General features: G+C 44.6%; 1 protein-coding gene across 3 annotated transcripts; it reads left to right on the top strand.

The window, feature by feature from the left end:
* Positions 1-839: 839 nt before the first annotated feature.
* On the top strand, positions 840-15,004 carry LOC115177018 (large proline-rich protein BAG6). 3 transcript variants are annotated; one of them, XM_029737461.1, is made up of 25 exons: positions 840-997; positions 2,249-2,342; positions 2,433-2,550; positions 3,064-3,281; positions 3,407-3,478; positions 4,841-4,963; positions 5,192-5,370; positions 7,000-7,129; positions 7,308-7,508; positions 8,196-8,427; positions 8,742-8,798; positions 8,948-9,303; positions 9,558-9,630; positions 9,797-10,113; positions 10,310-10,601; positions 10,808-10,977; positions 11,189-11,242; positions 11,392-11,494; positions 11,607-11,731; positions 11,966-12,103; positions 12,314-12,361; positions 12,473-12,667; positions 13,019-13,126; positions 13,418-13,564; positions 14,255-15,004. In XM_029737461.1, exons 2-25 carry the CDS (start codon positions 2,262-2,264, stop codon positions 14,348-14,350), a joined length of 3,633 nt encoding a protein of 1,210 aa, XP_029593321.1. In that variant the 5' UTR covers positions 840-997; positions 2,249-2,261; the 3' UTR covers positions 14,351-15,004. The 3 variants fall into 3 exon arrangements, with proteins under 3 accessions (XP_029593321.1, XP_029593320.1, XP_029593322.1); XM_029737460.1 differs by having other exon boundaries at positions 840-1,011; XM_029737462.1 differs by having other exon boundaries at positions 840-1,015.
* The last annotated feature ends 969 nt before the right edge of the window (positions 15,005-15,973 follow it).

The following is a 15,973-nucleotide window of genomic DNA, read 5'->3' as shown; positions in this document are numbered from 1 at the left end:
GTTTTTAAATGTATGGTTCTGCACAGAGCTGGCTTGTGTGGCAGTGTCTATTAGATGCTCACCTGTGCTGTAGGAGCCACTGTTTAAGTCCCAATTTCAGCTCTCCCTCTCAAATAGTTCCTGGTAGTCATCAACCATATTACATACTAGAAAATACTCTAGTGGTTAGTCTCTTGGTTATAGTTTCTGTTCAATTAGTAAAATAAAAATGTAGGAAAGGAGATAAAGAAGCCAGGATTATTGGCATGCACACAGCAATAGGCTTTTCTCCCACAAGTGTACAATGCCTATTTTGGCTTTAGCCAAAACATGCAAACTCAGATTTATTTATCAGCAGATTATATTTTTGTTGGCATAGTATACATTTTATTTGTATAGGACAAGCACATCTTTCTGCTTTCCAACCTCTACTTATCTTGCAGTTATCAAACAAGTTTCAAGAAAGGAAAAAATGAGAACTTTTATAATACTGTCACCTTCCAGTAATATGAACATAGGGTTGCTGGTTCAAGCCCCACTCAGTCTCGTCTTCCTCTCTCAATCACTACATAACTGTGAATTGATCATCTCAGGTCTCAGGCCTTTGTTGGAACTGGAAGCCCTGTTCACTTTGATGGGATGCCTTTTAAAGAAAGGAAATCATGTCTCACTTTGTTAATGAGGTCTTGAACCTCTTGGTTCCCCTAATTTCCTACAGGCCTGGTTTTAACAAAAACATCCTCACATCCTCTATAACTGCACTGGGGATATTATCTAGCTGTCTAGCAGATCCATTTTTAACAGATATAAGCAAAACATGTTGAACTGACTTCATGACCACATCCCATTTGTTACTGTATGTATGTAACGTCACAGCTGTTGTAGAATCATATGTCACGTTACTTTAACCGCAGTTGCTATCATCAAATGAGGAACTAGCTAGCTTTACATTCAACACTGAATAATCGGTGAAGAATTGGCAAATATTCTGGTGAAATCGGAAGATTTAACTTCACAGGTAGGAGCTATCAAGTAAGTAAGTAACTAGCTAGCTAACTTCATACAGCTAATGGGAACGTTAGCTCAAGGCTAGCTCGCGAACTGCTTGCTAAAAGCTAACGTAGCTGTGAGCTACCTAGCTACAAGTTTCACTGTCGTTTTTTCGTCAATATTCGTGTGCAATTGATTGGACCATCACTTTTGTAGACGTTCCATTTACAATTAATATGGATTTTCATCAAGAGAACGCTGACATGAAAAGGTTTTGTTTGACCATGTTTGCTTCAAGGCAAGGATGTTAGCCAGTCAGCTAGCTAGCTATTTTAGCTGGATAGCCATGGCAGCTTCCATGAGCGTTAACGTTAGACCACATATTATCTTTGTTTAGGCAGTAGCTAGCTAACGTTAAAGTTAGCTAGATAACGACACAATTGAAATTATATTTGCCACATTATAGTATGGATATTGTTGAATACTCGTTTCTGATTGGCTTCAAGAGCATTCTAGACCGTACATTATTTTCCTATAACGCACGGTACATCAGCATGGTAGAATTCAATGGCTATTTTCTACGTTTGAGCTGCTTTTTGATAGCAAAAGTCGAATTGAAAACATTGAAGCTAGGACTGATGGCTTGGTTAGCTTAACTAGTAACTCTGTTTCGTTACCAAGGCAACTACTACAGCAATATAGTTATCTTGCTTGCTACTTCAGTGGATGTTGAACACATTTCTACCTGCAAATGAACACATTTTTAGCGGCAAATGTGTTAAAGGTGCACTATGCAGAAATCACTGTGCCATTTCCTGTTTGCCTAATTTAAGTTTTGACAAAACAGTTTAGAGAATCATTCTATCATCTAAACTGCTGTGAAATGTATTTTCCATAACCAAACATATTGTATTTTCAGCTGTTTAAAGCTGGTGTACTAAACCGCAAGTAAAAGATGCCAAAAGATTACTTAAGAACGGAAGCATAGAAATAGCGCACATAGAACATTTACTGCATATACTTGCTTTCAATGAGAACGACAGATCTATAACAACAATTTCTATGTGAATTTGGTTAGGTCGAAATGTTGTTATAACCATGGTATAAAAGAGGTAATCAACTCAGGGCTCTATGCGTTCTCAGGAAAATATTGCAACTCTGTGAGATTAGTTCCACTCCGCTAGCGCGTAGCCCCTCATTGATTATCCCTTACATAATGCTATTCATGACAGCATTGATATGATACTCTATTCTATTGCCCCTGTTACTTGACACACAGGGTGAACGTAACCATGGAGGAACCGGGTGCTGATATAGAGGTGACTGTCAAAACTTTGGACTCCCAGAGCCGAAGTTACACTGTAGGCGGACAGGTATGTTCTCATTTCCAACGGAGCGCTTTCACAGTAGCCTTACATGTACTGGATATAGGCCTAATCTTCACACCAGTGTCTTTTTATCAGTTGACAGTGAAAGAGTTCAAGGAGCACATTGCCACTTCAGTTGGGATTCCTGTGGACAAACAGAGGCTGATCTACCAGGGCCGAGTCCTGCAGGATGAGAGGACCCTGACAGAGTACAGTGAGTAATGCTGTTGGTGGAGCGGCCTGGAATCGATACAAAACGGCCACATGCTAATAAACATGAAATTAGTCCAGACAGTTTGATCTGGAGCAGCACACAGCTGCAGCAAAGCATCTGTCAACACAGAACAGAAACACAGCCAGACATTTGTCTCAATCAAATCTATTTATAAAGCCCTTTTTTTACATCAGCCGATGTCACAAAGTGCTATACAGAAACCCAGCCTAAAACCCCAAACCGCAAGCAATGCAGATGTAGAAGCACATTGTCTAAATGTGATATATAGAATAACTATCTTATTCACTTATTCCATGACTTACAAGGCCAGTAATGCACAGTTGTAAGCCTATTATACAACTGCACACCATCAGAACTCTTGCGTACCCATCATGTAATTGCTGTAAGCCGTTTGGCTGCTATGCACATCACCTGATAGATTGATGGAGCACCAGTGTCCTCTAACATGAACAGAGATGATGTTCCTTGCTCTCTGTTTCCTCTGTGTCTCAGACGTTGGTGGAAAAGTAATCCACCTGGTGGAGCGGGCCCCCCCTCAGCCCTCCCAGCCAGGCTCGGGGTCAGGGGTAGCGGAGGCCGGAGCGACGCCCTCCTCTACCACCTCCCAGGGAACGTCCCAAGTGCCCCCACAGGACCGCAACGCCAACAGCTATGTCATGCTGGGGACCTTCAACCTCCCGGTTAACGTCATGGACCCTCAGCAGATCCAGGTACAGCTTTTGTGTGTGTTTTGGATCAAATTTGTCTTTGTTCCATGGTTTATAATGATATCCTGAGTGCCTGGTGTGGAACAGTACTGATATCTAGCCTGTACTGTCTACTACACTCTTCTTAGATGTCAGTCCAGCAAATGATGTCAGGCTTGGGAGAGAATGCAAGGAATGCCAGAGTCAGCACCAGCACCGGGGTAAGAAATCGAATATATGATTTATAACATAGTATGCATCCTCATTTATGGATTATCTATCTATCAATTTCTATACAGTTGAAGTTAGAAGTTTACATACACCTTAGCTAAATACATTTAAACTCAGTTTTTCACAATTCCTGACGTTTAATCATAGTAGAAATTCCCTGTTTTAGGTCAGTTAGGATCACCACTTTATTTTAAGAATGTGAAATGTCAGAATAATAGTAGAGAGAATGATTTTATTTCAGCTTTTATTTCTTTCGTCACATTCCCAGTGGGTCAGAAGTTTACATACACTCAATTAGTATTTGGTAGCATTGCCTTTAAATTGTTTAACGTCAAACATTTCAGGTAGCCTTCCACAAGCTTCCCACAATAAGTTGGGTGAATTTTGGCCCATTCCTCCTGACAGAGCTGGTGTAACTGAGTCAGGTTTGTAGGCCTCCTTGCTCGCACACGCTTTTTAAGTTCTGCCCACAAATTTTCTATAGGATTGAGGTCAGGGCTTTGTGATGGCCACTCCAATACCTTGACTTTGTTTTGGAGCAGTGGCTTCTTCCTTGCTGAGCGGCCTTTCAGGTTATGTCGATATAGGACTCGTTTTACTGTGGATATAGATACTTTTGTACCCGTTTCCTCCAGCATCTTCACAAGGTCCTTTGCTGTTCTGGGATTAATTTGCACTTTTCGCACCAAAGTACGGTCATCTCTAGGAGACAGAACGCGTCTCCTTCCTGAGCGGTATGATGGCGGCGTGGTCCCATGGGGTTTATACTTGCATACTAATGTTTGTACAGATGAACGTGGTACCTTCAGGCGTTTGGAAATTGCTCCCAAGGATGAACCAGACTTGTGGAGGTCTACACATTTTTTTCTGAGGTCTTGGCTGATTTCTTTTGATTTTCCCATGATGGCAAGCAAAGAGGCACTGAGTTTGAAGGTAGGCCTTGAAATCCATCCACAGGTACACCTCCAATTGACTCAAATTATGTAAATTAGCCTACCAGAAGCTTCTAAAGCCATGACATCATTTTCTGGAATTTTCCAAGCTGTTTAAAGGCACAGTCAACTTAGTGTATGTAAACTTCTGACCCACTGGAATTGTGAAACAGTGAATGATAACTGAAATAATCTGTCTGTAAACAATTGTTGGGAAAATTACTTGTCATGCACAAAGTAGATGTCCTAACCGACTTGCCAAAAATATAGTTTGTTAACAAGAAATGTGTGGAGTAGTTGAAAAACGAGTTTTAATGACTCCAACCTAAGTGTATGTAAACTTCTGACTTCAACTGTATGTACAAAATTCTGTGAATTAACATGTTGAGTAGCTGTCAACTAATACTCTTGCTGTCACAGAGCAATGGTTCCATGAATGTGCACATTGATATGGACCAATCGGTTCAGAGTGAGCCCAGGCTGAGACTGCTATTGGCTGAGAACTTGCTGAGGGACACCAATGCTCTCATCGAGAGGATGGAGGTGAGGTTTTAAGTTATAAAGATTATAACAACTAGGATACCCACAGTATAGACCTAGTTTTTAATGAATAAACTGTCTCAAGCGTGAAACATAAGTATTTTGACAAAATGTTATTTGAAAATATTCTAGGCAGTCTCAGGAAGCAGGTCTATTTGAGTTCGAAGTAATTCAATTAAGATGACTGAGCAACGTTCTCCCCTTACCTGCTACCTTGTCGCTCAATCTCAGGGTCAACCAAGCGGCACCTCAGCCCAACCGGATTCTGCTGCTGCTGCACCTCCTCCCTCTTCCTCCTCCACTCCCTCTCCCTCCACCCAGCCCATGGACACATCTCCACCTCCATCTACTTCCCCTCCATCCTTCTCTTCCTCCACTCAAACAGAGGGTGCCGCCCAAGCTGGACCCAAGTAAGACATTATTGCTAACTATCACTGTCCTGCATTTGTTTAGTTTTTTTGCTATATACTGAATAAAAAGGATGCTGGGGGAATTAAAAATGTACCAAACTTGTTTTGGGCATTTCATGTGAAATAAGAAGAATAGGGCTTAATCCGGAACTTGAGACATGCACGCAAAATGTTTCGCACAGAATTTCCCATTGACATCAACACATGAAACTTGACTTTAGACATCGTGGTTGCAGACAACACCATTCTGTATACTTCTTGCCCTTCTTTGGACACTTTAACAAACCTCCAGACGAGCTTCAATGCCATACAACACTCCTTCCGTGGCCTCCAACTGCTCTTAAATGCCAGTAAAACTAAATGCATGCTCTTCAACCGATCGCTGCCCGCACTGCATCGCTGTGCTAGCTGTGCCACCAGAGATTCTGGGTTCGAGTCCAGGCTCTGTCGCAGCCAGCCGCGACCGGGAGGCCCAGCGTCGTCCGGGTTAGGGGAGGGTTTGGCCGGCAGGGATGTTCTTGTCTCACCGCGCACTAGTGACTCCTGTGGCGGACCGGGCACAGTACACACTGACCAGGTCGCCAGGTGTACGGTGTTTCCTCTGACACATTGGTGCGGCTGGCTTCCGGGTTGGATGGGCATTGTGTTAAGAAGCCGTGCAGCTTGGTTGGGTTGTGTTTCGGAGGACGCATGGCTCTCGACCTTCGCCTCTCCCGAGTCCGTACGGGAGTTGCAGCGATGAGACAAGACTGTAACTACTACCAATTGGATACCACGAAATTGGCGAGGAAAAAAGGGGAATAAAAAAATAAATAAAGCATCTCCAATCCAACAGCCTCCTTCACTCATGCTGCCGAACATACCCTACGGCGATGTCATTTACAAAATAGCCCCCAACACACTACTCAGCAAACTGGATGCAGTCTATCACAGTGCCATCTGTTTTGTCACCAAAGCCCCATATACTACCCACCACTGCGACCTGTGTGCTCTCGTTGGTTGGCCCTCGCTTCATATTCGTCACCAAACCCACTGGCTCCAGGTCATCTATACGTCTTTGCTAGGTGAAGCCAAGCCTTATCTCAGCTCACTGGTCACCATAGCAACACCCACCCGTAGCACGCTCTCCAGCAGGTATATCTCACTGGTCATCCTCAAAGCCAGCACCTCCTTTGGCAGCCTTTCCTTCCAGTTCTCTGCTGCCAATGACTGGAACGAATTGCAAAAATCACTGAAGTTGGAGACTTATATCTCCCTCACTAACTTTAAGCATCAGCTGTCAGAGCAGCTTACCAATCATTGCACCTGTACATAGCCAATCTGTAAATAGCCCACCCAACTACCTCATCCCCATATTGCTATTTATTTTTGCTCTTTTGCAGCCCAGTATCTCTACTTGCACATCTATCACTCCAGTGTTTAATTGCTAAATTGTAATTATTTCGCCACTATGGCCTATTTATTGCCTTACCTCCCTAATCCTACTACATTTGCACACACTGTATATAGATTTTTTCTATTGTGTTATTGACTGTACGTTTGTTTATCCCATGTGTAACTCTGTGTAATAAAGGTCAAATAAATAAACCTGTGATGCATGTAAATAAGGATAACTTCTCCCCTTGACAGTCACCCCAGCCCAGCAGAGCTGGTGGAGATGCTGTCAGAGCTGAGGAGGGTGGAGGAGAGACTTCAGCCATTCGTCCAGAGAACACACACTATCCTAGAGTCTGCTACCACCGCAGAATACGCCAACACTGTAAGCTTTTCACCGCTGCATTCCTCATAACTTAGTGCTCATGGGCGTTTGCTGTATTGCCTTGAATTGCAGTCGGACTCTTACAATACTTGTCACTTTCCCCACAAGACTACCTGAATAAAATATCAAAACACACGTTCTCAGAAAATGTCTTAAGCCCTCTTCTTGTCACACACAGGAAAGAGAGGAGGACCAGCGGATTCTCAACCTGGTGGGGGAGGCCCTCCGTCTCCTGGGCAATGCCCTGGTTGCCCTTAGCGACCTGCGCTGCAACCTGCTGAGCCCCACCCCACGCCACCTACACGTGATTCGGCCAATGTCTCACTACACCTCCCCAGTCTCCATGCCTGGAGCCGTGCACCATCACATCCCGCTACATGTTAGTCGGTGTTGTATCCCATTGTCACCTATCAGACACTTAGACCTATTACATTATTTCTGTCTTACGTACACTACCGGTCAAAAGTTTTAGACCACCTACTCATTCAAGGGTTTGTCTTTATTTTTACTATTTCCTACATTGTAGAATAATAGTGAACACATCAAAACTATGAAATAACACATATGGAATCATGTAGTAATCAAAAAAGTGTTAAACAAACCAAAATATATTTTATATTTGAGATTCTTCAAGTAGCCACCCTTAGCTTTGATGACTGCTTTGCACACTCTTGGCATTCTCTCAATATACAGGTTTGCCTTCTTAAAAGTTAATTTGTAGAACACCTGTTAATTGAAATGCATTCCAGGTGACTACCTCATGAAGCTGTCATCAAGGCAAAAGGTGGCTATTTGAAGAATCTCAAATATAAAAAATATTTAGATTTGTTTAACACTTTTTGGTTACTACATGATTCCATATGTGTTATTTCATCATTTTGATGTCTTCACTATTATTCTACAATGTAGAAAATACTCAAAAGAAAAGAAAAACCCTTGAATGTGTAGGTGTTCTAAAACTTTTGACCGGTAGTGTATTTAGTTACATTGGTTAGTTTAAACTTCATTTGATATCGTTTGCCAATGGGACACAGTACGTCAGTTACATTTTGAAACTCATCTGCAGATGAACCTGGGAGCCACGGTCACAATGGCGTCCAATGGCAGACCAGCTACAGAGGAACAGGCCCAGCCCAGTCAGGCCGCCGGCCAATCGGACCAGCCAGGTCAGGGACAGACCTCCCCTTCACAGCCTCCCCTGTCCAATCAGCAGGCTGGACAGGGACAGCCCGGCCCCCGGGTCATCAGGATCAGCCACCAGACAATGCCGGTGGTCATGATGCAGATGAACACGGACGGTGTGTTGTCCCCTACCCGCCACTGATTGAATGTTTACCACTACGTGTCCATCCGTTTCTCGTCCACAAATGGCCCATTGGAAGTGAATAGCTCTACCGTTGTATTTATTCCTTATTGCCAAATGGTATTTTCTGAGAGAAAGTTTTCTTTCTTTGACCGATAGTCAAATTACTGTACTGGTCCCTGTACTGCTCAAATCGATAGGTCTCGTTCAATTTTGGAAGGGTGTTTTTCTTTTACGTGCTTGTTAAACCAAAGTCCATTTGTTTTTACACACTGTTTACGGTTCAAACATTATGTTTCGTGTGTACAGACTCTGGTGTTCCTCAGGCAGCTGGACAGCCAAACGCTGCAGGAATGGGTCAGCCAGGTGAGTGTTGGTAACATTTCATGATAATGGTTTACTACCTCTGGTTGTATCTCCGAATAACTGGGGACTGGAGGAAAGCCCAATATACCAGAGATCCTGAATCCAATAGTCAAGGCACAAAGAAACCTTTTCTTATCCTCTCTCCCCAGGCTTCCAGATGCCCCCCGGTGTTCAGATGAACCCAGACTTCATGCAGTCCATCGTGCAGCAGATCGCCCAGTACACAGAGGCTGTGGCTGCTGCCACCGGGGGCGCCATCCCTGGCCAACCCCTCCAGCCTACCCCCCCAGGCTCCACCGCTACCTCTTCCACCACTGGCCCTAACACACCCACCACCACTCCCACGGCTCCCCCTCCGCCTTCTCCTGGGGCACCCCAGGCCAGGGTGGTGTTCACCCGGCCCACCTTTGCCCCCAGGGTCCCTCCACCCGCCTTTGGCACGCGGGGGGCCACCATCAACCTTAGAGCTAGCGTGCCCCCCATGATGGGTCAGCAACCAGGACAGGTGAGCATGTTTGTGATTGGGGGTTTGGTGCAGGACTGAGGTTAATGGCTTGTAGAGTTCAGTCAAGTTTTGACAAGAAGTTGTCAGACTTGGAATTTCAGTCGGAGGCTTTCGTGTTTTGCTAGTCATTGTGGGCATTTTCCATCGACAGTACCAATTGTCTTAAGCTGTAGTGCTCTGAAAGTCTTAATGGCATAGCCACGTTTGTATTATATGCTTATAGAAACTGTTGACCTATGACCTCTCCCCCACAGCCCTTCCCTCCTGCTGCCCTCAATCAGATGATCAGTGGACTGGTGGGACAACTCCTGATGCCTGGACAGATGGGTATGCTGTCTTAGAAATACCATATACACCCCACCTCTTTAGACTGCTTTTTTTGTTGGTGCTTTTGCTTAGTTAACCATCACACTTAAAGTGAATCCTCTGTTTGAAGTGTTAAGTGTACTATAAGCCCATTGTAATTTCTTTCCTCTCTTCTTTTCCCCCCCAGCTGGTCAAACAGCCACCTCCTCTGCCTCTCATACCTTCTCCTCAGCTTCTCATACCTTCTCCTCATCCTCCTCGAACTCTTCTTCTTCCTCCTCTGGCCCTATCCCCACCCCTGCTCCTGCTCCTGGCACCACTGTTCCCCCAGGCCAGTCCGGAGCCATCCCCACCATGCCCCAGGGAGCTCCCCCTGACCTGGCCCAGCTCCTGGGCTCTCTCCTGGGGACAGCGGGGACAGTTCCTGGGGCCATGGGACCCTCCATCACTGTGGCCATGCCTGGAGTGCCTGCCTTCGTCCAGGGAGTGTCTGACTTCATGCAGGTCAGTGTCTGGATTGGAGTTTGTTCCAAGTGTATTTTGTGGATTAGGACATATAGCCGTAGTGCCTGTTAGAACCGAATGGTTGAAACCAAGATTACATCATCCTCCAGTGTTACCATAATGGTTTCTTAACTACATATCTTTCATATAATACATTTTATTTTCTACCTGTCCATCATCTCGCTCTCTATCACAGGCCTCCGGACCAGTCTTCCCACCACCCCCCAACGGTGCCCCCCAGCCCCCTGCCTCTGGCACCCCCACCCCTCCACCCGGGACCACCCCTAACCCTCCCACGGGGGACGGTGCTGGGGCCCAGGGAGAGGCCCTGAATCCGGAGTTGTTCACTGGGATTGTACAGGGGGTTCTGTCCACCATGATGGGCTCCCTGGGCTCTCCTCAGAGCAACACTGAGAGCATCGCCCAGTTCATCCAGAGGCTCTCCGAGACCAGCAACATCTTCACACCCAGCACAGGGGACGCCATGGGTAAGAGTTTCTGTCTTGTTTGCTTTTTTCTTTCTTCCCTTTTTTCTCATTTCTCTCTTTCCCTTTTTCTTGTACCTTGCTCTCTCTTTCTGTTTCTGTCTATGAAGTGTAATCTCTTTCTCCCGCGTTCCATGTTTTTCTTCCGTGCTCTCTCTTCCTCAATGTTTTTTTTGTTCCATGTCCACACAGTTGTCTCTCTCCCTCAGGTTTCTTTGGAGATCTACTGACCCTAGTGTGTCAGAACTTCTCCATGGTGGACCTGGTCTTGCTGCTCCACGGCCAGAACCAGCCCCTGGGCCGCATCCAGACCCAGCTATCTCAGTTCTTCACCCAGCATTACCTCAACGGGAGCGAACCCACCGACCACAATGTCGCTGTGAGTGGGCCACCGTCTATATAACCGTTTCTATCTGGGATGTTACTGTCACCTGTCATTACTGTTATGTGTCCATTACTGTCACCTGTCAATTAGTGTCACCTGTCATTAGTGTCACTGCACATGGGGCTAGATGAGCTACTTGATGAGTCTCATCTCTCCCTCTTTCTCTCTTTGGTTCTTTTTCTTGGTTCTTTCATTGTGATCATAGGCTGCTGCTGATGGTCTCATCAATGAACTTGAGGAGTATATTACCGAGAGCTTTGTAAGTACCGTAGTTCACTTAGGCTGCCCCCTTTATACTCAGTGCTCTTGAAATTGCTCAATATCAGTCACGTTTTAAATTCTCCCCGTGGCCAGTTGGTCAGACGTGAATCAATCCCTCACATTTCTCTCTTCGTCTTGGTCCTTCAGTCTTCAGTGGCAGTGTTGGAGGGTGTCAACATCACTCAGACCAACCTGTCCTTCTTCAGACAGCAGTTAACGCGTATCGCCACACACATACTCCACTGCACAGGTAACATTCTGTCTTTATTGTGCCAAATTCTTTTATTTGACGCAATTCATCAGACCTGGCCTATGAACGTCAGTGCTTTTGTCACTTATTGCTGTGTTTTCACCGCCTGCAGACAACACGTTTGGGCCGCAGCTGCTGCAGATGTGCAACCAGGGGCTGTTTGAGTGTCTGGCCCTCAACCTGTACTGTCTGAGAGGAGAGCAGAGTGCCCTCACTTCTGTCATTAACCACCGCATAGTCAGTACACACACACACACACACACACACACACACACTCAATGTTCCTTATGACATGATATACAACCTCCCACTCAATGTCTCTCCTCCTTCCCTCCCGTTTTTCCTCTGTCTCTCTGTCTGTCAGATGATTTGCAATACTCTTTCTATAGATTAGAAAAAAATAGCTAAATGGATATGATTAGACTGAAATCTGGTCAGCAGGTTGTGATTGACCCCCCTCTCCCGTTACAGAGGACGTTGTCGACTGACATGAACCCCAGCCTGGTGAACTGGCTGACCAGTATGATGACCATGAGGCTGCAGGTCATCCTGGAGCACATCCCCGTCACAGAGGACCAGATACTGCATTATGCCGTCCACACACAGCAGGTAATTACACACAGACCATCTCACAAACAGATCAGTGTGTTTTTTTTTAAGCACACTGTTAGTGTTCTAGAAGGCTTATTTACTGGACTACTATCTAACAATGCACATGGAGACCATCATTTTCTAATCAAGTGTCCGTTATGATAGCTGTCATTGATTCCATTACCAGATTCCACTCAAGCAATATATGTTAAATGGTTTCTTTCCAAGGGGGAGGCTTCTAATGCACAGGAGCCTCAACGTGCCCAGATCATAGAGGTGAGCGTTTCAAATGTATTTGTAAGATTCATTTTGTTGTCCTCAATATACCTTGGTGTGTTGTCTCTTTTAGTTCCTCACCATAACTCTCTTTTCTCCATCCCACCTTAGATGGAGGACACCCACTCCCCAGCCCCCACAGCTGAGGAAGCCATGGCGTCGTCACAGGAGACTAGGGCAGAGTCTAGGGAAACTGGAGCCACCGGAGGGGCTGCGCCATTGGGTGGCGCCATGGCAGCAGCTGAAGCCAGCAGGAGGGAGGAGCCTGGTAGAGAGACCGAGGCCTGGGCTGCTGCCGTCCCTGCTGTAAGAACACTGTTCAGCTCTCTCCCACTACTTGTCCAGTCCTTCTCTTGTCCATTTTAGTTGCTTTGCCATTCTCTGTCTTCCACTCTGTCCCCATGTTTTCTCCTTTCTTTTTACATACAGGCTTCTAGTTGAATTTATATTGAATTTTTGCAAACCTGTCATTGACTTGTAGTTTGGATTCTTGGAGAAAGAAAATATGAAAGGAAATGATCCAACAACGGAAGTGTAATCGCCTAATCAGATCTGCATCCAAACCCATTCAAGTCTTAAAATCCAATGTGCCGTTATGGCTCTCGATAGTGAGTTTAACTGTCTGTCATTCTGATCATGTCTGTCTCTGTGTGATAGGAGTGGGTACCCATCATCAGACATGACCTGATCACCCAGAGGAAGATGAAGGCCCAGCCTCCCATGTCTGACGCCTATTTACATGGGATGCCTGCCAAACGCAGGAAGGTAAATAGATTGCCTGTGCGGCCATGTGAATGAAACTTATGTACAAAAGACAAGCCCTGATCTCACTAGTCTTCCGTTATAGGAGGCATCCTGTAAGCTTTGTTGGCAGACTGATTCCAGGCTGTAGTTGACCCTCCATGGCTAAAACATGGGAGCCTTGCTGTTTCAGGGCTAATGTAAACTCTGATCACATTGTAGTATCAGCATGCTATGTTCAACATCTGAGTGCAAGGGCTTATTCTTGCACTGAAAGTTGGATTGGCCGTATGACCAGGGTGTGTGTGTTGTCAGACAGGACAGGGGGACGGCGCTCTTCTCTCCCTCTCCGACGCAGTGAGCAGGGCGGCAAGGACGGCCGAAGTCAGGCCGGTCACTTCCCCAGACAACCTGCAGGAGGAGCTTGACAGCCCTGAGCTCCAGGAGGCCTATGCAGAGCAGGTACAGTCCTCCACTAACACTCACTGACAGAAAAACAAGCTGTTCCATCATTCCATGGCTTCTCCTAATATTACAGATGTGTGACGATTCTAAATGGTCATTAGGGAGCTGCTACTGACTGTTATATGCAGTGGTGGGAAAAGTACCCATTTTCTAGTCAAGATACCTTAATAGAAAATGACTCAAGTAAAAGTGAATCTCACCCAGTAAAACACTACTTGAGTAAAAGTCTGGTTTTAAATATACTTATGTATCAAAAGTAAATGTAAATTCCTTGTATATTTGGCAAGCCAGATGGCACTATGTGTTTGTTTTTCATTTGCGGATAGCCAGGGGCACTCTCCAACACCCAGACATAATTTACAAACAAAGCATGTGTTTAGTGAGTCCACCAGATCAGAGGCAATAGAGATGACCGGGGATGTTCCCTTGATAAGTGTGCGAATTGGACAATTTCTGTCCTGCTAAGCATTCAAAATCTAAACGAGTACTTTTGCGTATCAGGGAAAATGCATGGAGTAAAAAGTACATTTTCTTTAGGAATGTAGCGAAATAAGTTGTTAACTATAAATAGTAAACTAAAGTATTTTGCACCACTCGTGATTTATGAATATTGAACGATGATGGCTGATGCATTTTATATGTTGACCGACCCTTTTTGTAAATTGCCACCTTTGTCCTCTGTATCAGGTGAAGAAAGACATAAAGAAGCGAGTGAGAGAGGACCCTGACTTCAGCTCTCAGCAGTTCCCCAACACACACAGAGCGTTTTCATCAGACTCCTAACCTAACCACAACTTGTTTTGCAACCTGATGAAGTTTTACACATAACCAACCTGTGCACATCCTCACCATCCTTCCCTTTTACTTGTGGATTGCTCAGTATCACAACTGAATGCAGTTAAGCCTACATCAAATGTATTTATAAAGCCCTTCTTACATCAGCTGATATCTCAAAGTGCTGTACATAAACCCAGCATAAAATCCCAAACAGCAAGCAATGCGGGTGTAGAAGCAGTGGCCAGGGAAAAACTCCCTAGAAAAGGCCAGAACCTAGGAAAATCAGGTGCCAACCAAATCATTTTTTTTGTATCATAGACACCTTAGCATCTCCTTTTGACTAAATTACTGACCGATTTTTTTTTTTCCAGTGCCTATTTCCCCCCCCCCCTCCCCATAATGGAACACACCTGATTTGACATTTGTTTGTCCTTATTTTATGGATGACTTACATTTTACCTTACATCTGCAATGCTCCGTTTCGTTTAGTGTTATCATGTTAATATTATCCTGCCTATACATCTTACCTGTTTTGTGTTTTTCATTAGCTTCCCTGAAAATAAAAACGGCTTATTTCAAGAGTATGCTTTCATGGGATGAAAATAAATGCTGTTTTGGTACATGAATGTAAGTGTTCTGAATAAATAACTTGGTACACAATGTTGTTTAATGGTGCTTGTGGAGAAACAACAAGGACCAGCCTTTCAGTTGTTGGTGACCACTGCCCTAGACCTTTTCTGAGTCAAGATCACTTTTGTAATCAAAAAGCAAGCAGAGCTACCACTGACCTTTTTTTTTTTTTACATTACCCTAATAAAAACAGTTCTGTAAGAATGAGGTTTGTGCAATAGGCCTAATGGATTATCACAGCATATTGGCTATATTTAACCTTATTTTAACTAGGTAAGTCAGTTAACAAATTCTTATTTTACAATGACTACCCTCCCCTATATGCCTGCCCTGCCAATATTGTTCTTCTCAGACCAGATTATTTCATTTTCGAGCTTTGAATAGAAAATAGATCACCAATAGATTGGTGTAGCAGTTGGAAAGCGCAGCTGAGCATAAATTGAAATAAATGGCTTTTTTATTTTACTGGGCTGATGGTACCTGCTTCTGATGGTCATGGTGCGTTCAGGTCGGAGGTTTAGAAATATGCCAGTTTGAGATATGGGGATTTTGAGTTGGATGACCGTTCTAAACGATCTTTCCCAGTCGGACCTAGATATATTTTTTTCCTGAATTCCCAATTGTCTTGGACGCACTGAAGTCGGAGATTTCCAAGTTGTTTTGAACACTGCATTAGTCTCAGCTGAGGGAGAGCGCAGCAGCTGGTGCGCCTCTCACTGTCCCTGCTCTCTCCTTCCTTTCCTCCGGTGAAACTGTCACCGTCTTCCACGGCGAAACGCAGTCTCACCACATCTAACTCTAACACAAATTCGTGTTGTTCCTATGACCGGAGAAAGTTAAATATTAAAAATAGACTACCTACTAATAAAAACAAGGCTGTCGATACACTTGGCTACTCATTCATTACAGCGGGAGTGGAAGCATGGAGATTGACAGTGCTGAATCAAAATGTTACATTAATTCAGTCATAAAACAGCAGCTCTTTGCTGTATTCATTGA

This window comes from Salmo trutta, chromosome 37 (genome assembly GCF_901001165.1).
Source record: "Salmo trutta chromosome 37, fSalTru1.1, whole genome shotgun sequence".
Lineage (NCBI taxonomy): Eukaryota > Metazoa > Chordata > Actinopteri > Salmoniformes > Salmonidae > Salmo > Salmo trutta.
The sequence above is the reverse complement of the archived record's forward strand: the minus strand, read 5'-3'. Positions and strand labels throughout refer to the sequence as shown.

Coding starts and splice junctions, on each gene's coding strand:
- LOC115177018 (XM_029737461.1), top strand. CDS start 2,262: ATGGAGGAACCGGGTGCTGATATAGAGGTGACTGTCAAAACTTTGGAC. Junction 8,428..8,741: donor GATGCAGATGAACACGGACG/GTGTGTTGTCCC, acceptor TCGTGTGTACAG/ACTCTGGTGTTCCTCAGGCA. Junction 13,565..14,254: donor AGGAGGCCTATGCAGAGCAG/GTACAGTCCTCC, acceptor CCTCTGTATCAG/GTGAAGAAAGACATAAAGAA.